This window comes from Chanos chanos, chromosome 2 (genome assembly GCF_902362185.1).
Source record: "Chanos chanos chromosome 2, fChaCha1.1, whole genome shotgun sequence".
NCBI classification, from domain to species: domain Eukaryota; kingdom Metazoa; phylum Chordata; class Actinopteri; order Gonorynchiformes; family Chanidae; genus Chanos; species Chanos chanos.
In genome coordinates, this window is record NC_044496.1 from 4799035 (window position 1) to 4821634 (window position 22600).

The 22600-nt window shown below is 44.0% G+C and overlaps 1 protein-coding gene across 1 annotated transcript in view; it reads left to right on the forward strand.

Moving 5' to 3' along the window:
* LOC115805439 (transcription initiation factor TFIID subunit 4) overlaps nucleotides 1–22600 on the forward strand; it is a 67515-nt gene continuing 44915 nt past the window's right edge. The window contains 10 exon segments of the mRNA XM_030766022.1: nucleotides 1–1339; nucleotides 8291–8457; nucleotides 10924–10926; nucleotides 14996–15142; nucleotides 15752–15904; nucleotides 16589–16711; nucleotides 17376–17465; nucleotides 18287–18475; nucleotides 20271–20346; nucleotides 21273–21387. Coding sequence (XP_030621882.1) covers nucleotides 1–1339; nucleotides 8291–8457; nucleotides 10924–10926; nucleotides 14996–15142; nucleotides 15752–15904; nucleotides 16589–16711; nucleotides 17376–17465; nucleotides 18287–18475; nucleotides 20271–20346; nucleotides 21273–21387 — 2402 coding nt within the window.

Genomic DNA, 22600 nt, shown 5'->3' on the forward strand with positions numbered 1-22600 from the left:
ATGGCGGGTGCCTCCGACCCTCTGGAAGATATGCTGTTCTCCGAGGTAGACGAAAAAGCAGTAAGCGACCTAGTGGGCTCTTTGGAGTCGCAGCTTGTTGGCCAAAGCAATCAAGCAGCTACCCATTCGGAAAACAGAGGTGGTGCGTCCACAGGCACTGCAAATCATCACTTGGGAAGAACGCTACCTGCCCAGATGGGCAGTACATCAGAACAGCAACAACAACAAGGACAACATAAAGCTGGGATGAATCAGGACACAAATTCTAAAGAAATTAGCTCAGAAAAAAATGTAAAATCTTCCCCTCTATGCTCAGCTTCGCCTTTAGAGGAAACCTCCACTACAGGGACTAGTGTGAAAGCTAGTACAAGCGGTTTGCAATCACATGGATCATCTAACATCACTACACTGTCTGCATCAGATGTGGTAACTTTGCCATCTCCGTTGGTCAGCATCAACCCTAGCAACAAAGGTTCTACCTCGGGGTCGAGTGAGCCATCGAGGGATACAGACGATCGCAAAAAACAAACCACTTCAGTAAAAAGGAGTGCATCCACTGGAACGCAGAGTTTGAACGGTAACGGGGGATCTGATACGTCAACGAACTCTCCAACAAATGCCTCTGCTCCTGCTGGATCTGCGTCGACCATAGCTCACAGTGTAAGTGCCGTGAGTTCAAGTCTGACTGTAACATGTGCAAATACGATGACTTATACCGTATCTCATCAAAATATGACTACATCCGCGATTGCTTTGGATAGGGGGACTCCTACAATCGCGTTGCACCGACTCCCAAGTCACATAGTAGCCAGCATCGCGCAGAATGGGAACGGCACTACAGTGTCGGCGTTGGTCCAGCAAGGCGCGCGAATAGGACCGCTCAGTACCACAACAGTAACTCCACAAGTGAATCACAACAAGAACTCCGATTCCGCTCAGTCAAAATCAGACACTCCTGTCCATTCAAAAATTGTGATTCAGGGCCAATCAGGCGCTGTGAATTCTGTAATAAGTGTATGCTCATCTTCGGTTGTTAGCTCTCCAGCTGCTCAACAGCACAGTACTGTTACGAGTTCTGTCCCTGCAGCCAGTAGTCCCGCAACTCTGACTGGCGTCTCGAAACCCGTTGTCAGTGTAGTGGGGCAACCGACAACCACGGCATCTGTTGGAATGATAAGACCTGCGTCCGTTTCAACGTCTCCGCTTGCCACAACTACTCAGCCTCAACCTCGACCTGGGCTCGCTACTCCACAGAGGATCGTAACACCTCAGCTGATTGTCAGACCTCCGCAACAGCAGACAACCATTCAGTTACCACCAGGTTTCACCATTCCCCAGGGTAAGACGTTTTTTGAACTTTCATCATCAGCTCGGATAAACACTCAGAATTGTTACAGTTAAGAAAAACTCGAGGCAAAATCACTAATAAAATAACAGTGTTGGGTTGCTAATAAACAAACGCACATTTTATTCACAGTCGTTCATTGATGTTATTTTTGTAAGTTCCTCAAAAATGCAAGTGTCTTGAAACTCTAACTTGTTTCTTCTCTCTGCCTCAAAAAAAAAAAAAAAAAAAAGATTTCTCTGCATTGAACACATTTTCATTTCTTCTTTGGCACTTTCAAAATGATTTACTAATAATTTATTTTTATTTTTTTTAATTTTTGCATTTCACTTACCTCATTGCATTGCTTCATGTGTTTGCTGTGATTGAATCTTGTTGCGACAGAATGACTTGAGTATGCTTGTGACTGAGTGGAGAAAGTCTGTGTAGAGAAATTTAACAAATAAAACTTTCATCCATTTCTTTGACTATTTTTCTCTTTTGTTGAACTTATTTAAATCGGTCTTGCACCCATGTCATGTTAAAAAATGTTATTCCCCCCCCCCCTCCCCCCACACACACACAACAGTTTACATATGTACTGTTAAATTAAATGGGGAAGCTACTTGTGATACAGAAACTGTATGTGTATAAGATTAACATTAGTCTAGATTAACTGTTACTCTGAATGTACTCAGTCTCAAGATGCATTTATGAAATCAAAGTTCTGAGGAGATGTGAGTAAGTGTTAGTGAAGCGACTAAAGAAAAAGTTGTTGTAAAAAGTTTTTATCAACCATTTGAACTTCACTGGAGCATTGCTTTTTCCATGCTTACTTTACTTTATAAGTTATCATAGCGTCAATGGAGTAGAAAATAATGTTTTTCGCACATTCAGTACTGTGGCTGTCACTGTATCCAGCACTGCGCTGAGCTGTAAACCAATGAAAATGTCATAATCCTGTGTGTTTAGTAGTTCAAGTCATTGCAGCAGGAGGGGCATGGATGGGTGTGTCAGTGCAGGATTTACACTGTGAACGGTGTGAAGGTAATCAGTAAAATGTCTTTTCATACCATCCCACAAAAATGATTCTCAGCCAGGATATTCAGGATACAGTGAAAAAATAAGCTTGCTCTGTGACTACCTCTGTGATTAGGTCGTCATCCGTAAGTCTTCCAGAAAGGAAGAAAGACTGCTGAGGAAATTGATTCATCTATGCTGAGGTTTTACATCAATGCCAAAATATGAGGCATCAATCAGAGATTTTTTTTTCGAATTATCTATCCATATGGCGCTAAGAAGAACTGATTTGTAGCTGTGATCACACCTACCTAATTAAACTCATTAAACATTTTGTTATTTATGTTTTAGACGTGTATTTGACTTAAAATTTATTTATTTTTTTTTTAAAGGAGGAGTGAGCTTTATACAGTTTTGTCTGCTGTCTTTGCTTTTTGGCTGTGACCTCTTGACACCTGACCTTCTGGGTTGCCTTGTTGTAGCGTCGTGAAGGGATATTAGGCAACTGCCAAAAGAAATGAAATTGATCTGAGATTGCGAAGCACATTTAAAGCAGGTGCTTCCATGCAGATTTGGTTCCTGGGTTAATTAAGCTGTTATAATGTCCTGTAATGCTTAGAGTCAGGTATTAAAATGCAGGTCGGGCCCAGGAACCTGTTATTGTAGCTACCATGGCTGGGTGAAGAGACCTCAGTGTCATTGGAACGGGGGGGTGATTGTTAGGGTACGTTTTTTTCAGGCGCAGTAGTGATGAAGGCTGCTTGGCTTGCCTGTGTTTTGTAAGGATCAGTGGTTATGGTGATGTTGGCATAAAGGATTGAGGAATAAATCTTTTAATAAGGGCCAGGGCCATAAATAAGGGCCAGCTGCGGATGGCGGCGCATAGCCTTCAAAAGTGATCTTTGCATTGTTTTTAGAGATGCAAGGCAAAACAGATGAGCGACTCCGAAATAGTTGACTACAAATACTGGTCTGGGGTGTGAGCCAGCGCTTGCATCGGGAACAGTCCACTGAGAACTTTACAAAGGGGGATGCAAGGCTACAGTGCATTAACTCCTTATTACAGTGGCTTTCAGCACCAGGTCAGGGGACCCCCATGCACTGCTGATCTTTGTTTTAACCCTCTAATAATTTGAGGGTTTGATGAACTATCGCTGCGTTCAACATGTCCACTCACCCACTCTGTAGTGCACTATATAGTGAATCAGCCATTTTGTAGCGCTGTTGGAAATGTCGAATAATTACGAATACCCGACGCATAATTATGTAGCAGCGTCACATCTAAATAGAGTCCGAAATGTATCAACAGCTGTCTGTCCCTCAGTGAGTGTTCTATGTAGCAAACACTGTACAGTTGAACCTCGACTTTTGTGGGTTTAACTTTCACGGATTTCATTATTCTTAATAATTAAACGAGATTTTTTTTTTTGGAGTTTTGCGGCCTACTGCGAAAAATTGCAGACGACGCGCTTAGACTAGAAAATGTAAAGAAAACTAAAAAAAAAAAAAGTTTACTGAGTCATAAAGGCATAAAATATATGTATTATTAATCTATTTTATCATTTACTACCATATGCACAAAATTATTATAAAAAGTGACATTTTATAAAAAGCTTCAGTGCACTAAAGACCTGCGGACCACACACTCAGGACACCACACTCTCGGTACTAGGAAGCCTGTGCATCGTTTTACTTTTTTTGTCTTAAATATGGTCAACTGTATTAAGAGTTAAGGTACGGGTGGGGGCCTAGATATATTTGCGTTTTTTCCACTTTCACGCGGGTCCCGCGCCCCTAACCCCCCTCCTTGACTGTGGAGGGTCGACTGTATAGTGAGTGAGTGAACGAGTGGATATTTCGAACACAGCGCATGTCTCTTAATCTGTTCCTTAGGGTTCTGCTGTCCAGTCCATCACTAGCGCACCTGATTCCACTGGTCAACTAATCATCAAACCTGTGATTGGCTCAATAAGTTCTGGAAGGTTAAAACAAAGAAATGGCAGGGCTTTAAGGAGTTTAAATACCCAGGACGTGCGTTTAAAACCACTGCTTTATTACATCTAACCTACACGCTGGCAAATTAAGTGGTGCAAAGAATATAGAGAGTTTTGCCTTTCTGATTGGAGGAGGAGGGAAAAAAGACCAGATGAACACGTCTCACTTTGTTTTTCCCTCTTTTCGTTTACACTTGTGCCTGCACATGGTGTTAATGACAGTAATACTGAACTGAATCGAATTGGTTGTCAACATGTGAACGAGTGCCCGTGTGGTGAACTTCGAAAGAACCTCCAAGCCCAGTCTTGCTTCTCTTGGTGAGGAGTTCCAATGGCTCTTTTATGATGTTAGGCTTCATTTTCCTATTCACGGAATAGATCCACTAAATCCTTTTGAGGGCAAAAGAAACATAAACAAGTGCAAAGCCAATCTGAGTGGTTACCTCTGTACTGAAGGAGTGTAACCTATTGGGAGCGATCCTTTCTAGCATGACCCACAAGAAGGGCATGAGAGGTTGCTGTATGGTTTAGATGAGCATGAAAACAATGTGAAGCAGGGCCATCTCAGTCGCCACATCTCAGCCTAATTCCCATAACGGTTATGGGAAATTCTGTGGTGGATTCCGAGACAGTTTTTTTTTTTCTTTCTTACAACACCAAATTTCTTGTGGGAGTATCGTGTGGTGTCCGTGTAGAAGAGTTCAAGGCACTTGTGGAATTTATGCAGAGACGCAGTGAAGATGTTCTGGTGGCAAGAAATAAGTTGATCCCACATTAAAACACTTTGTGTTGGAGTGTCCTTTGTTTTGGTAGTTATGGCAACGTACAGGCAAAGGAAATGTTAATAAAACAGTCATTCTGGGGGTCCTCTCAGATTTATAAGCTATTTTATTATATAAAAAGCTTATTATTTTTAAAAATGTTTTCAAGTGGAATTTTAAAAACGTATCTCTTTTTTCAGCTTTCAGTTTTTGCACCTCTTCAGACTTATTTGCTTTTTAGATTTTTTTAAACCGGTTTTAATGTCTTTTTTTTTTTTAATTCATGCGTTAAGGTGCTGTTATTATAGCCCTTGGCCAGCAAGCTACAGGACATCGTTGCTAAATAGATGCTGATCAATGTCAGGCTTTAGCTAGTTTGTGTGTGAGACATTGCCAATTACTATCATCGAATATTAATTGATGCATCCATAGCATACTGGAGTCATTGGAAATGAGTTTGAATTAAGTGGAGAGCTAAGGGTTTGCGCCATGATGTTTTTTTGTTTGTTTGTTTGTTTTTTTTAAATGCATTTTTGTCAAACTGGTCACCACTCCTGTTTCATACTCTTCTCTGCCAGCTAGAGGAGCCGAGAGACAGGGGAGGAGTCAAATGCCCATTCATTTGATTTTCCCTCCTTTTTTATCCAAAGAACCTGAGTGGTTGAGAGAGAGCAGAGTGGAGCTCCGGCGATGTATTTCAATACTTAGTGACAGTAATTCTGAAAGTTAAGTGGACATTGAAAACTTTAAAAATTGAAAGGAGAGTTGTATGTTTAATGTAGGTGTTCTTTTGTAGTTATGGAACAGAGCGACAAAACGTTGTATGAAAACGATGACATTCTGAAGTTCTGTCACAAACACCTGGCCTTGTAGCTGTTTCCAGAGAGGTGGTGATTTCTCTTGAAACGTTGAGTCCTCCGTCAGATTGCGAGTCTCACAGCTTTCCTTTGCCGTCAGCCTGTAACATAATGGGAATATGCCTTAAACTGAAACTCATCTGTTACTTTTCAAAATGAGATTTTTAGACCGCTAGGAATGCTGATCCAGACATCTGTATGCTCTGTTTTCGTTACATCATTTCTAGAAAAGTGCTGAGTCCTTTCATTTTGGGAGGGCACCCCTCTCGACCACTTAAAAAGGCCTGTTTGGTTTCTTGAGCGTTTAGTTTTTGCTGAAGTGCCCCAATTTTGTGTTAATTTTGGCAAGTTTGCAGACATTTGTCGCTAGGTCTTGAAACTGGCAAACCTATAATTCGTCAGCCAGAATCCCATTTATTAAAGTTAATTGTGATGTAAGACTTGCCCAAAGTAAGCGAGGATCTCTTTCTAGAAAGAGTGTGGAGGATGGAGGATCAGAGTAGCACTGTGGAGAACCTCTGTTTGTACTTCCGCTAGTTTTTTCCTTTAATTTTTCCGCCCAAAATGTCAAGCTAACAACCATTCATGGTGTCTAAACCAGAGACCTACGGCTTCAAATCTGCGTGTTTTGAGTTAAAACAACAAAGAGAATTTTGCTTGTTTTCATTACATCGCTTATTTTTCTTCTCTTTTGAAGAGAACATAGTAAATGAATACTAAATACTAAATGTGTCGGTATAGGCCAAGCAAAGGCCAACGGGGCATTGCTAGACTGACTGGTGATGCTTGCTGTTATCTTTGTATTTGTCATTCTCCACGTGCGTCGACTGCACCACAGCAAAGAAGCCTCTTTTGTTTTTTTTGTTTGTTTGTTTCTGCTTTTTGCTGGACAGCGTTAGAGCCAAAAGCCTGTCTAAATAAAACATTTTAGGTGTTTCAGTATGATCAAATGACAAAGAGTGACAGCATGACTAAACATACAGGTCACAGCATTAGCGTTTGAAAACATCACACGTTAATCTCACTGAATGAAAATCATGTACAGACTGATTTAGCTATTGCTCTGTTTTACCAACTATACTGTTTCCCCTGCAAAATGAGTTGTTGAAATGACCAAAAATTGCTTATATAGATATACAGTATGCATGGCCAGTATAAAGAAAAAATGAGTGGTAGGCCAGTGGTAGACCTGGCATGTTGTAGAGCGGAGATTCTCATCGCTTGGATTCTGGAACCTTTTAGTCCTATGATGTACCTTGGCCCCAGACAGAGCGTCTGAACCACCCGACCAAACATAATGAGGGACAAAATTGCCAACAGTGAGGGCAGATGGAGGTATTTTTTTTTTTCTTAAGTTATCCAGATCCCTCTTCCAAAACATCCTTTGTCTGAGTCTGTTTTGCCACTCGGACATAATACTGGTATAGGGATATCAGACTAATGAGATGTTTTTGGACTTGCTTGGATATTTGGGTGGTTTTGCCAAACATCTTTAGTACAGACAGCATTAGTCAAGTGTTCTGTGTTTTGTCTGAGTTAGCCACTGGGGGAAAGACAATCTGAAAAACATTTGATTTTTAACTATTTTTTTTAAACATTGATATTTTTTGAAGCCAGCTGGTCATAGAAGGGAACTGAGCTATTACTGCGATATGCAATTAATTTTACTTAGTGGGGAAAACTTTGAAAAAAAAAAAATTGTTCAGTCCACATAATTCGAAGATAGATCACAGCATCTGTAAAGCTATTCAGATATCCTGTTCATTCAATCTGTACGGCTGGTCCACAGAGCTTTTAAATTTAATGCGAAACACTACTGCAGTCTTTCATAATGTTATTGGCAGGTCAATGCCGGTGGAAAATACTGGCGCTCTGATGTATCAGTGTAGCCCCCGCAGGAAGATTGTTTTACAGATATTGGGGTCCATTAGGTATTTATTGAATCTATCGAGCTGAGTGGTGTGAGAGGAACCCTCTGCCAGCTCCAAACCCTGTTATGAGGCGAGGAGATCCCGCTACAGTTTCCCTAAGTTGAAATTCTCATTCACACCTGCCGAGATCTCTCTGTGCTTTGCAGAGTCTGTAGAATTTGCACCATGGATCTTTTAGGTTTATTGTAAAGTATTAGCCTACTGAGTTTCTAAATTGATTCGCTTTGAATTTACACTCTACTCATTGTGCTGAAGCTCAAAACCAGTGGTGTGTAATTCTGGGCTTGTGCAAGACTTTGGAGTGGAGAGAGGGGGTCCTGATGAGGTTTGCCAACGTTGAGGTTTTACCATGACTTCATCCAAATGGGTTTCACTGGTACTGACCAGCGTCCTTTTATTTCAGGTATGGTGCTGGTGCGGACAGAGATGGGTCAGCTGGTAATGGTTCCTCAGCAGGCTCTGGCCCAGGCCCAGGCCCAAGCCCAAGCCCAAGCGCAGGCCCAGAGCAACATCTCACCACGCCCGGCCACACCCACCACCGGAACCACCTTCAGAGTGGCCACTCCACAGGTACTGAACCCCGGTCACTCTCTCACGTCTGTCTGGTAGCTTTCAAACTGACAGGAAATGCTTACGAGCTTTGGTATCATTTTTGACTAAACTTGTACAACTGGAAGCTTTATTGTTTGATCACTTTTTTAATATGAATTGTAATCAAATAGAGAATCCAGTGATCTTTTCCACCCTCTACATCCCAGGATGTTACCAACAGAAAAACAGAAACACCAACAAAATGTCTGAACTTCCTAATAAAAATGTTTGTGAAGAGCTGAACACAAAACCTTTTCACTGCTGGATTTGTTAACATTTTTGTCAAGGACAAACACGGGTTTGAATTCAAAGAACTGTGGTTCTGCCTGTATTTTTTTGTTAAATAACTATCCACATTTGTTTGTTGATTATTGCTTCTTCTTCCTGCTAGATGATTGTGTCTCTAAGACATTCTAATGTTTGCGAGTACATACGACAAGGGATGCTGTCTGTGTGGTCAATTAGGCCGAATTAAAAACCGGATCCTGTGATTATGTTTCCTTAATAGTGTATTGGTTTTAAATTAGCAGCTGTAGTCATCGTTTAGACAACTCTTCACCTTCATTGGATTTTAATGAAATATAATTAAGGCCTCTTGTTTGGACCATTAGTGAGCGCTAGTTATCAGGAACTGTGCAGGAATGCCTTAAGAAGGGCTTCTCTTAATGGAGGCCCTAGTATGAGTAAGAAGGGTGAGCACAGGGAGTGGTATAATTGAAAACAAACCCTAATGAATGTTGGCTTACTGGATATCATGATTTAAAAAAGAAAAAAAATGCAGAGAGAAAAAAAAAGAAAAACTACAGAAGTACAATATAAAGAAATGACTTGAACAAAGACTGCAATAAATTAAAATTCTTTTAAAAGACATTCTGGACTGTGTAAAATTAAGCTATTATTCTTTCATGAGGGTTTTTTTTTTTTTTTTTTTTTAAATTCTGTCAACAACTTTTGTGGCTTAAGTTCTAAACAGTTACCTCATTGTCTTTCGCTATGCGTGGTCTTTCTGTCGTGCCAGACATTTGAACATTCTGCTTTGAAATTTGTTATGTATTTAGAGGATAATATTTGTTGCTGTTGTTTCATTTTAATGAGCTCTAATCAGCAGTTGATCACATTCAGAAATGACCTCATAAAATACCAGTGAAGTATGTCGAAAAACCTAGGTTAACTAGACCGTTCACTAAAACAGTTTTTCTTTATGATGTCACCCTGACATTTGTTTACTGGACTGCCAGCGCTTTTAGTGTCTGGGGTTTGGGGATTTCTGTTCTTTTTCTTTTCTTTAATTCAATCTAGCATCTTCCTGTCATTTTAAATTGCCAACACAATGCCTAGAAATGTCCTCAAATATTACCAAAGTCCATGTTCCATCACAACCACATTGTTCTACAAAAACCCCTGTGAGCATTAGGCTTGATGTTTTTTTTTTTGTTTTTTTTTTTTACTGCCCAGTAAGAAATTTTGAATGGTAGTAGTGGGTGAACAGTGCCATCTAGCTGTCTTTTAGTTTCACTGAAGCAGAGTAGTGACAAAAGACTGTATATAAAGTGAATCTTGCAGGTGCCCAGCTGTAAATGTGTTTTTACCTTTTTCCTGAACGCTATAATAGATAGTATGTCATTTCCATGGAATTGGTGAAATCAGCACTTTCAACATTTCCATTGTGTCAACCCAGCGGAAGGCCAGGCTGATAACACAGATCTCTCACCTGCCTCCTCTCTTCCTTCTGTTCCTCTGTAGACAGGGAGGAGTATCCATTTGTTTGCAGCGTAATGCAGAAAGAGTGTCCACCCTGAACGGCGTGGCTCACTACTGTCCACACACGGGCACAAGGTCAAAGACTCCATTGTCCGTATGTGGCATCCGTAGCATAAGGCCCAGCGGGGTCCCCTGTGTGTTCTGTTCTGCTGATCAAGCAGGCATGTAGGGAACTCAGATCATGCCATACACAGGAAAACTGTATCTACTCAGGCTGTGTTAGTGACTCAGTGGGTTAAGGTTTCACATCAGGAACCAGAGGGTTGTGGGTTTGAATCCCAGGCAGGGCCCACTAATTTCTCTTCTGTCCCTTCCTTCGGCTGCAGTTATTATGCCCTTTAGGAAAACTGTTTAAAAATCTTTAACAGAGGTGGGACAACTTGGTACCACTATCTTTTATAACCCTCTGCAACACACACACATACATACACACACACACATACACACACACACATACACACACACACACACACACACACACACACACACCAACAACCCCACCATGAAGTCCTTGAGAAACAGCATGAGTGCTCAGTGGCCCTACAAAAGCTGAACATGAATATGCAGCTAAAGTCCTAAAACATGAGTACAGTAAGTTAAAATGAGAGCATGCCTCCTCCTCCTCCATCGCGTATGAAAACAACCGTTTCCTTTTCCCACAGTACGACTTGTGTGTTAATGCAGCAAGTGATGTGACAGGCCTGAAGGACAGTGCTTTTCTCTCCAATGTATTCCCAGACCACAGAGCCACCTGCGTAACCGTGGCTACCACTGAGTTAGAGGGAGAGAGAGACACTGACTCACTCACCTGTATGTAGAATGCATACTGGTTTTTGTTCCCATCTCTACTTGGTCGCTGCAACCAAGTGTTGCACAGCTGAGATTCAAGCCTTGATGGACCTGTTGGCTGCTGCTTTTCCTGGACACGCCACTCAGGAATGCAAACTCGTTGACTTAAGGGAAACCATCCCTCTTGTCAGTCTGCTGGTAAGCAGAGAGCCACTTAGTTCCTTATCTTTTTGGTCGATGTCTTTGTGTTGAGAGACATTTTAAAAACAGCAGTATTGAAGGTAGTTAATGTCTCCTCTGTGAATTAGGATTGCTGTCTTGCTAAAATGTCAGTTAGCAGTCTCAGTGTCCTGGCAAAATGAAGTCGATTTTTTTTGGCCAAAATGTCTTGTGTTCTGGATTCTTTTTCTGTAATTCATGATTCCACTGACCTTAACAAGAGCTCCTCCAGTTCTAGTTGACGCACAAGAAGTCTATCAATAAATCCAAAGTCGTATTTCACCTTAGGGTCGAGGTTTTCCATGTAGCAGTCTCCCTTTCAATGCCAGGTCCACCACTGCTGTAAATAAGACCTCAGTTTTGGTCTCATTTGTCCAAAACTCTTTGTTCCAGTCTGTCTCCCAGTGCCAGTTGGACATGTCTACATACATTTTTTTTTTGACCGATCTCCCCGTGTGTTTTTATCTGGCAGTCCTAAAAGCCTATTGGCAGTTTGATGAAGTCTGGAGTTAGATTTGTATTTCAGAGGCCCACTATAGTTCTGTAGCTATTTTGACAAACTGGATGGAAGAATTTTCTCCTAAACCCTCTGTCTTATTGTGTGTATGTGTGTGTGTGTGTGTGTGTTGGGGCTGATTCAGCACTTCTAAATTGTGACATTTAATAATGGTGAATCTATTGGAAATTTCATGAGTACATGATCTCTTTTAATTTCTTAATTCATTAAATTGAATAGATTTATTTAAAAATTGAATAAAGTACTGTCTGGCAGTTTAATATATATTTATATTATATATATTTATAGGCGATGTTCATTTTTTCTCCACCAGCCTTTGTTCAGAGAGGAGAAGTGAGAGTGAATCATTTTTGGAGGGGACTCTGTTCAATTGTTTCTTTGCTGAGACACACTCTGTGGCCACTGGTGTATGTATGTGTATATATACACGCAAAGTACCCACACACCACTCCCCCCCCCCCCCCCCCCCCCAGAAACTAAAAATATAGGTAACATACACGCATCATGAGGGGAACAAGTTGGTGGCGTTTAACGCCACGTGAATCAGGACAGATCCATTTCTCTCAGATCGCGCGGCCCATGTCGAGCCGGGTCGGCCCAGTCTCCGATACGCCGTCCGCTGTGTGGTTTCACGTGAGGTCCTCTGCTTAATATTTCTAACCCTCCCTAATTGCCCTTCTTTGTTCCTCAAGCCTCGGGGTTTAATGAGCTCTTTAATATTGCATAGAAATTTGCTTATCACGGTCTACCTGTTAGGCCTTCATTCATCACAATTTTAGTGCTTACATTTGCATTTTGAAACGACTATTCATCTTCCTATGGCTACATTTACCCATTTGGGTTCTCTGCCTTCTGAACACGATAGCACTTTTTCCCCCTCTGGCTTTATGAAGTACATTTCGGTTGTGATGTTTTTATTGTTATTGTGGATTATGTTTGTGCCTATAGGATGTGCTTTGGTTGACCTGGGTTTAGGGTTATAGTCTGGGAGTGGAGTGACAGTGGTTATTTACTTGTTTATTTTCCTTTGAGCTCGCTTATAAGTGTACATAACCACATCAAGCCAGGAATTTACTGCCCTGTCGTTTTAAAACAAACCATTTTTCACTGACTGTAGCTCTCCTCCAATCACAGTTCAGAGCAATGCTATTCATGTACCACAAGAGGGCGACAGTTCCTCTCAGAGATCTTCAGTGGTTACAGTCCAGTTGAATTAGTTCGCTGCAAGCATGTGCCTGTCTCATGCTCTCATTCTGAGCAAGACAATCTGGGTTTTTTTTCTCTGTTTTCACCCTGGTTCACTGTTCACAGCCTCAAACTAGGTGCATTATTATTGTATGGTATTAGGTTATTTTTCTTATCTGATTTGTATGTTCTTTTCCTGTGGCTGTGGTTAGTTTTAATTGCAGTGAAACTTGTGGAAGATTCATTTAAAACGAATAAAGTTGTTGCATCAAGAGACAACAGTTGCCCTGAATCCATTTATGTGTCTTGCCACATTAGTCTTGAATATATACCTGAAAAAAAAAAAAAAAAGAGGAAGAAGAAATTTAATTACAGTTTTATTCATCGTTAGTACAAATGAGAATATTACAGTACTGAGATATAATACCAAATTTTCCATTACCCAAACTATAATGCCATGATACTTTTTTCTGATATTTTTTTTTTTTGTTTCCCCCTACTGGTCTTTTCTGATGTCGTTCGGTCTCCCAGCAGTGGCGGCGCTGACTTCATGGGGGTGCCAGTGCCCTGTTTAACTGATGTGTGCCATGATCAGCACACACACACACACACACACACACACACACACACACACACACACACAGGCAGGCAGGCTGTGCCTGCGAAACACACAGGATCTGAACGGGTCTGATTCCCCCTGTTCAGTTCCCCAGCCTGCTGTCACTCCCCTGTCACCCGGGGGGGGGAGAGGGGGGGGGTTGAGCGGAAGACGCTCCCCGACACGCTTCCTTCCACCCGCGTTAAATCATTCATCGGCCAACTGCCTGATTGTTTTAAAAAGCTAACATCTCTTTAGCCCCCCCCCTCTCCCGCCTGAGCGATAAGTTGTGATGGCATGGCCGACGGCATGTAGGGCCTCTCGGCTTTTCCCAGCTTCCTCTGGGCCCCTCCGTCTCTCGCTCGCAGCCAGTCGACTCGCATCTGTTGAGGGAGACAGTTTGGGGAGAGGAGAGGAGAGGAGAGGAGAAGGATTTCTGCCCCCTACCCACTTGTGACAGCCCTCCGGGGGGGAGAGGCTTGGGGGGGTTAGTTGTGGTGGGTCTGCTCTGAAAGCTTGGAGGAGGTCCAGGTCTTGGACGTAGGGGTCTCCTCTCTCACTCTGCCGTGTCCAGACTGGCCGTTCGGGCTTTCAGCCTGTTGAGCCAGGAGTGTCGGTGTGTGGAGATCTGTTGTCTCCCCTCCTCCTCCTCCACTTCCACCTCCACCTCCACCTCCACCTCCACCTCCACCTCCACCTCCACCTCAATAAGGCTCATCTTTAACCAAATGTTATATAGCCAAAATAACCTTACATTGTTGTTTCTGTTAGGATATGAAGCAAAGCCGGTGTGTAATGATTCTATACCCAAAATAACCTTACATTGTTGTTTCTGTTAGGATATGAAGCAAAGCCTGTGTGTAATGATTCTAAGCACATCGGAGACTGAGTACAAATCCCACACTGTCTGTGTTCGAAGTTTCTCAGGTTTTCTTCTGTGGGTTTTAGCGGCTTGTTCTGACTTTGTGGTCATGTTTGTGTGTTTGTGGCGCCCCCTCTCACCGCCACACTGAAGAGTTCAGTATTTCTCCCAGATGTTCTCCTACTTTGCCTCTCTTGACTCCTCTTCTGAATAGACAGTTCTGTCCTTTGCCTGTCTAACTTATATCTCACTCTATGCTTCCATCTTTTATTTATACTGTTTCCACAAGATATACCTGAATGTGACTGGCCTACTTGATGACGCTTACACAGACGCACTTACACAGACACAGGTACAAGAAACAAGAGGGGGTGTTTAAAAAAAAAAAAAAAGAAAAGCTTAACACAGAGAACAGAGTTGTAATTCGGTCAGCTCTGAGCCAGCCATGTTCAGGTGTAACAGATCCTCCTGTTTCTATCCTCTGACAGCACCGTTTTCCTTTTTTCTCTCACCTTTCCCCCTCTCTCTCTCTCTCTCTCTCTCTATTCTTCTTCTTCTTTTCCTCCCCTTCCTCTCTTTTCCGCAGTCTCCTGTGACTACTCAGGCTATCCGGCCAGGTCCTCCAGTCCAGGCCAAGATGGTGCAGTCCCCCACCCCTAGCCCAGTCCTTCAGACCTCAGCCTCTGCAACACCTCCAGTGAGCACCTCCCGGCCCACACACACGCTTTGAGCCGTCCTTAGTCATTTTCCTCAGCGCACGGCTCCTTTGGTTTGCAAAGAGGAGACTGTATATAGTAGCAGATCCAGCCTCATTCGAAACCGAATGGCTTCCAGTATTCTATTTTTTAAAATTGTGACGTTTTGCAGAATTTCTTTTTTTTTTTTGACAACATACGCCAAAGAGTGTAGTTAAGACTAGATGAAGAGCTATTTGAGACAACCTTAAGCCATTCAGATTTGGGTTTTTTTTTGTAACACAGCAGTTTCCAGTCGTGTCGTCTTTTGGCATCATTTCACTGTACCGTAGCAAGGAAATGACTTTGCTGATGTAGATCAAAGTTTTTGCAGGTAAACGGCGTGGGACGAGGTCAAACGTTCACAGGCGCGCGTGAAAAGTTTGTGGCTTGTCAGGTAGACTTATTATTATGGGATGTAGACTTTTTTTTTTTCTTTTTTTTTTTGCTCACATCACCCTCTCCTTTGTGTGAAGCCACATCCGCAGAAGTCAGGACACACGATGTGACAGGAACAGCACTCCGGTTCCCTCCTGTTCTCCGTGGCCTTGCTGCCAGGCAGGCGTCACGTCCTGTTTATCTCTCTGTCTGCTCCTTTGCTCTTGCAGAAGGCGCCCGTGGCAGCGGCGGTGGCGGTGACGGCACCCCAGCAGGTCCCCGCAGTCATGGCCTCCCAGGCTCAGGCTCAACCCGCCTCCCAGCAGCCCCTGGGCCCCCAGAGCACCACGGCCCCCGTCCCTGGAGCTTCTGTCGTCTCACAGGTCTTAGTAACCCCCCCCCCCCCCCCCCATCCCCTCCTCTTCCATCCGCTCCCTTGGCCTCGAGACTCACACACTCACGCAGCTGCCAGCAGGCTGGCTTTGTCACAGACGCACCGGCCACACACAGCTGGGTACAAGAAGGCACTGATGTTTCTTCCCTTGGGTACAGTCCAATCGAAATAAACACACAAACAAGCACACACATGTACATATGTACACACACACACACACACACACACACACATACAGACACTCAGAGACACATACGCACAGACAAGAGCGTGTCACCTAGCCTGTCTGTGTCAAGGCACTTTCAGGTTAACTCTATTGTCAGAGAAAATCTGTCAGGAGCAGCTTTACTCACGCTCGGGTCACGTTGTTCACACAGAAGGGTTTGGTCTACGGTCGTGGATCAGTTTTTGTTCTTGCTCCAACGTGACAGGGCGAAACAGGAGCCAATATTCTGAACTTTGACTCAGTCAAGACAGAAAATAACAGCCTTACAACTGATCTTGTCTTTGACTCTCAGTTGATGACGAATCACCATGATGGTGGTTGAGAGCTGCACTCTCACACGAGTGCAAAGCAGAACCCGTACAATTACACAGTAGGTTACACACACCGGTCATTCACTTGACTACAATGGTCTGGTTTTACTCTGGTTTTACTCCTGCCACCCCCTAGGAGATGCAAGAGAATGTGAAGAAGTGCAAGAACTTCCTGGCCACGTTGATTAAGCTGGCCTCCCACAACTCGCCCTCTCCCGAGACGTCCCGCAACGTGAAGGCCCTGGTGCAGGACCTTTTGGTGAGTTTCTACAGGACGGGCTGAGGTTGTGAGCATCGGGAAACTGCAGGGTGATAATACCGCTGAAGTTTTAGACATGACACAGCTCTGGAGCAAACGTGAGCATCAGGAGCACTGGGGGAGGGGGGAGGAGTGGGGGGACGCTGCAGTGTAATGTGCTCTTTTCACCTCTAGGTGGCAGCATGAAACACTCATTATTAAACATCAGTCAAGGTTTTTTTTTTTTTTCTCTAACTGCAGGGCTATTGAGTTTGAAGTCATTCATTAATGGAGTCAGATTATGCATAGCTGTGCTTTCAACTCTGGATGTGGGTCACATAAGGAGAGGACTCCATTTTTGTAGCCAATTTTTTTTTTTTCTAGTTTTAATGAAATGAATGAATGTTTGTAGTGTAATGTGTTCTAAAGCACCACAGTTCACTTTCAGTTGTTTTGGTGTGTATACCATAAGTGGGTAAATTTATATTTATCTCAGCGTTCAGATATTCGAGTGATGTTGTAGGTGTGACCTGATTTCCTATATTTCCTATGCTACTTTTTTTATTTCTTTTTTTGGCCTGTTGTGCAAGTCCCATTCCCCAAAACCCAGCCTTGTCCCTACTATGAAATTAACATTTCCCTTATGGATTCATTTCTTTTGCGTCTTCTTCTCAAACTTACCCAGGATGCCAAGATTGAGCCTGAAGAATTCACCAACCGACTGCAGACAGAGCTGAAATCCTCTCCACAACCTTACCTGGTTCCTTTCCTCAAGGTTTGCACTCATACACACACACACACTCAAATACACAGTCTCACACACACTCACTCACACACACACTCTCAGACACGCTCACTCACACACACACACACACACACTCTCACACATGCTCACTCACACGCACGCGCGCACGCACACTCTCACCCACGCTCACTCACTCACTCACTCACCCACCCACCCACACACACACACACACACACACACACACAGAGTCAGGCAGCCCTCATGCCATCAGCTGGGCAGCTCCTGTGGCCTGATTCCAGCGCTGCTGCTGTGACAGGGGAGCCTGTAGCCGTGCTCTCTGATAGCCAGGGGCCACGTCCAGCCATCCACAATGACTGTCACACCATGCCACCCAGTCGCAGGCCTGGCCACAAATGCACTCACGTTGTCATGCGATGTTAGGCCACTTACGTCAAAAAATATGCCTGAAATAGATGTACGGACAGATTGGTTTTTCGAGCTGTTGTGTCTTTTCTTTTTTTTTTTTTCTTTTTTTTTTTTTAATCCCAGTTGCAAGTGTGGTCCGGCACCATTTTGACATTATGTTTTCCGACCGCACTGGTGTTAATGAGCTTTGTCAAACGTAACGGCGTGAAAGATCAAAGGCACGCACACAAACCCTGTGTCTTATCAGTTAACATCTATCTATCGAATGCACCTGTATACATGCATAAAAAATGTAAAGTGTGTGGGTTTTTTTTTTGTTGTTGTTGTTGTTTATTTTGTCCGTGTTGATTTTGTGTTAATATTTAAACATGCGGCGGGACCGCATTCTCACTCGCAGTTGACGTATTTTCCTTCTGCGTCGACAGAAAAGCCTTCCCGCTTTGCGGCTGTCTCTGCTCAACAGCCAGCAGTCACTCACACAGCCCCTGCAGCAGGCCAAGACGGTCGGCCCCCCGGCCCCGCCCGTCCAACCGGGTCTCGCCGTCCGGGCGAGGCAACCCAACAGCACCACCGCAACCAGCCTGCTGCCAGCAGGCACCCACACTACTGCCCTGGTATGTACCCCCACCCTTGAAAAAAAAAAAAAAAAAAAAAGGGAAAATACCCACCGTGAGGAAACAGTGGAGAGGTGCATCGCCCTTTCACTCCGTGTAACCTGCAAACGCTGCTCAAAGCCAGTATGTCAGAACTCCCAAGTAGTCTCTCCTCCTTAACCCTGTATTTTGTAATGTGTAGAATACGTTAAAAAAACAAACCAAAAAAAAGCCCTCAAATCTCAAAAGAAGAAGCTGAGCTTAAGCACATGTAAGATCCTCTCTGTTTAGGCAGAAAGAGACAGAGGAAGAGAAAAGAGCACAATCGGCCGTGAGATTATCTAGCAAAAAAAAACAAAAACCAAAAAAACAAAAACGTTCAGTGAATAGGACTGATTTGGAGTGTAGTGGGAGATTAGCATATTCCTCTCAGTGCGATGTCAGAAGACAGTAAGAGTTCATGTAGATTACAGTGAATGGCGAGTATATGGCTCAGAGCCTGACAGAAGGCTCTGTTTGTGTGTCCCATCAGCACACAGCCAGTGAACCAGGCCCAGAGCCCATCCACTCTCTCTGCCTCTGCATAGCAAAAGCTCCAAAACTGGGCCTGAAAAAAGTAACCCAAACGAGGTCAAAACCTGACGCTCCTGGCAGCGAGTGTCTGAAACGCCCGAGGCCTTCGCTCCTCTCTCCCTCTCTCTCTCTCTCTCTCATACTGGGACAGTGGCTTTTCTGCCCAGCGTACTTGTCTGCTGGGAAGTGGCCGGGTGAGAGGAGGTAACTGGGTCGTTGGAGGGTCAGAGCCGCTACGCTCTGTACTACTGCAGCGGCGTGTGCTGCGACAGGATTTTAAACTGAGCCAAACTGTCTCCGTCCCCGCTCAGTGAGCCAGCCTGCTCTCCTCTCCTCTCCTCTCCTCTCCACTCCACTCCTCTCCTCTCTTCGTAGATCTGCCTCCAGTCGGCACAGTGATGCTGATGATGGGAACAGCCTTGTAAATTGACCTCTGTACCCTCTTTTATTTTTTGAAATACTCCACCATTCCAACCCCAGTCGGCTTCTTAAACTCTGTTAGTTCCATTTGCTCTGAGAGGGTGTGTGTGTGTGTGTGTGTGTGTGTGTGTGTGTGTGTGTGTGGGGCGCCAGAGGTGGTAGTTGCATTGCCAAATGTATTATACAGTAAGTCTGAGAGAGGGGCCCGAAGTCGAGCTGGGCGAAAATGGCCTCCATCAGTTTCAGGGGTTTGAACAGTAATATAGCAAGTGGCAAAGAATAAGGGAGGAAAAAAAAAAAGAAAAACTAGACAGAGAAATATGCAGGGAGGGGAGGCAAACGGTTGGAAATGGATTCTCACAGGCCCCAGGCCTGGCTATCAGCCCCACAATAGGAAGGAAGTGTCTCTATTAGCCCCCCCCCCCCCCCACCTTCCCCACACCCACACCCACCCTCTCTCCACCTCCTCCTACTCCTACTCCACCTCCTCCTCTACTACCCCCCAGCCCCAAATCGTCACCCCACCCCCACTCCACCTTTTCACTTCCTGTGTGTCCTCATGTTCTTCTTCCAATCACTTCCCCCCCCCCCCCGAAGATAAGGAGCAGTAAACGTGCTTGTTTTCCAAAACCTCTGTGCTCTGTTCCACTGTCCTTTTCAATCATGGTTATCACAACACGACATTACCACGTGTTAACAAAAAAACAAAAAAAAATTACCTATTCTGTGGGAACTGCTTTGTGTGGTGGGTGATCTGTTAGATTCATACAGTCCCTCCCTGATGCCTTTGACTTGTCTATGTCCTTGTCTCTGTCCTCTTAAGGGAATTAAGCGGGCCGGGGGTCTGGGAAGTCCGATCCGAATGCCGATGGTGGTCACGCAGACAGTCCGAGCGCCAGGTAAGAGCTCCGTGGCAACCCGGGCAGGAATAACGCCGTTCCAACATTTCTGATCACATGACAAATAACTACAGGAGTAAGACCCAACCAGATAAAACATAAATCCAGTTCACATGATGACGGTACCTGCTGGGGTGAAGACAGCGATATTTGACTGTGATATTGTCCCGTGGGTGTAAAGTACTGAACTGTTTCAGCAGCATCTCGCCCCACAACCAACATTTAAAATATACACGTGCCCCCCCCCCTTTAAAAAAAAAAAAAACAGACCTGTTTTACACCTTACCAGTCATGTTTTTAACGTGGACACTATAGTATAAACGTAATGAATGCTGGATCATTCAACACTGATGCACTCGATCATTCAACACTGATCTAGTCACACACGAGTCTGTGTGTGTTCAGGTGTTCCATTTGTGTGTATGTGTATGTGTGTGTGAAAATTTTGTGATCACATGTACATACAAATTTGATCAGCCTCTTTGTCAGATCGCCTGCAGAGTCTGATCTGTAGGTGGTGTATGTCCTTAAATTGGAATGCGGCGAAAGTTCTAAAAATACACTCTGTTGCCTTTTGGCGAGGAACATGCCTGTTAAAATCAAGTTGAAATTCACTCTGGCAGTCTTTCGTGTTTCTCCGCAAACCTGTCTGGAAGCAGGAGGATGTGCTGCGGAGTATAACGAGGGGAATGCTGAAGAGCAGTGATATTGACAGGATGATGTTTTATACACAAACCTTAGGAGAGAGAGAGAGAGAGAGAGACATAGAGTTGCCTCTCTCTCTCTCTCTTTCTCCCTCGTGTGACAGGAACGGTTGAAGGTAGTTCTCAGACAGGAGGCATTTTGACGGAAATGTGGCAGGACACCTCATGATAATATTGCTTTGTGTTTGTTTGGTTTTTTTGTTTTTTGTCCCCCCCCCAAAGGCACAGTCGGGAAGGGACCAACCATCCAAGCAGGCAAAAGTCCAGTGGGCTTTGCCGTGCAGGTCTCTGGAAATCAGAAAAACAAGCTCAACGACCCTGGAGGCGGTTCTTTCAGGTACACAACAGTATGGCTCCTTAAAGAGTGTGGGTGGGAGGAGGGAGGAAGACCAAATAAACTGAGATAAACTCTGCAGCTATTGCTGAGAGCCAACACAAGGGGGCAGCATTTTACCAAGCTGGGTTTCATGACTACAGGCAATACTAACAGCAAATTCCATAGGTTTTCATCTTCTCTCCCGTCGTTCTCTTTTCTTCAGTCTTTCTCATGCCCTTAGAACAGTCTCACATTCTTTCTCTCTCTCTCTCTCTTTCACTGTGTTCTGAGAGACTGCACCAAATGTCTATAGTCACAAACCATAAGAATGAGAAGTGCAGTTATGGTTAACTCTTGCTCCTTGTATGTATGCGATTGTTTGTTGTTTGTGTGTGTGTGTGTGTGTGTGTGTGTGCGCTCATGTGTGTGTTTATATAAATACAAGCTAAATTGCTCTGTTGATGTAAATGAGATCCTCCCTTCTAGTTTGCATGACTTTGTGCTGCTCTGCCTTTGTCCACATTGTTTTAGTTTGTTTGGCCTTTATTTCACTTGGTGTGTCAGCTTCCTAAGAGCTAGCAGAGGAGCTTTTTAGTTCTGTTGTTTTGTTTTTTTTAATGTCACTCTGCGTGTTTTTGTATGCGAGTGTGTGTCTGTCAGGGTGTGGCCCTTCATGACTAGTCCTGGCTGTGAGTTTGGGTCACACAGGCCACAGAGTTCATGGTAATGGCCCTTTCTCTTCTCCCCTGGGGAAAGCTGCAGCCGGGGGGTGCTGATTGATAAACCAATAAATCTTTAGCAGCGTTGGTAATTAAGCTGTCAGGCCTGCTTGTTACTGACGTCCATTCCCCTCCGGTGCCTTTGCGTGTTCGTCGCGTTTCGGTGGCTTCCTGCCCTGTTAACCTCACAGTATCCCCTAGCCCTCATCATTGTAATCTTTTTAGAAGGCGCTTGAAATTAAGTTTACAATCGCACTAGCATGGCGATTATATCTTATACTCCGTCGCCAGTCTGCAACAGTGCTAATTGCTGGGTGGTATTGTACGGTTAGTAATTCTGACAAGCACACAGTCCACGTTGACTCCTTGTTTTGTAACATCTCTAACTGTCGACCGTTTGTGATTAAAGACTATTTGATCGTGCAGACTAGCGTATGGAACCGTTGATTAGCTCTGGGTTCCTTGTAATCTGTAACTTTTCTGTACTGTATTTTGTCGACTCGTTATTGCTGCGT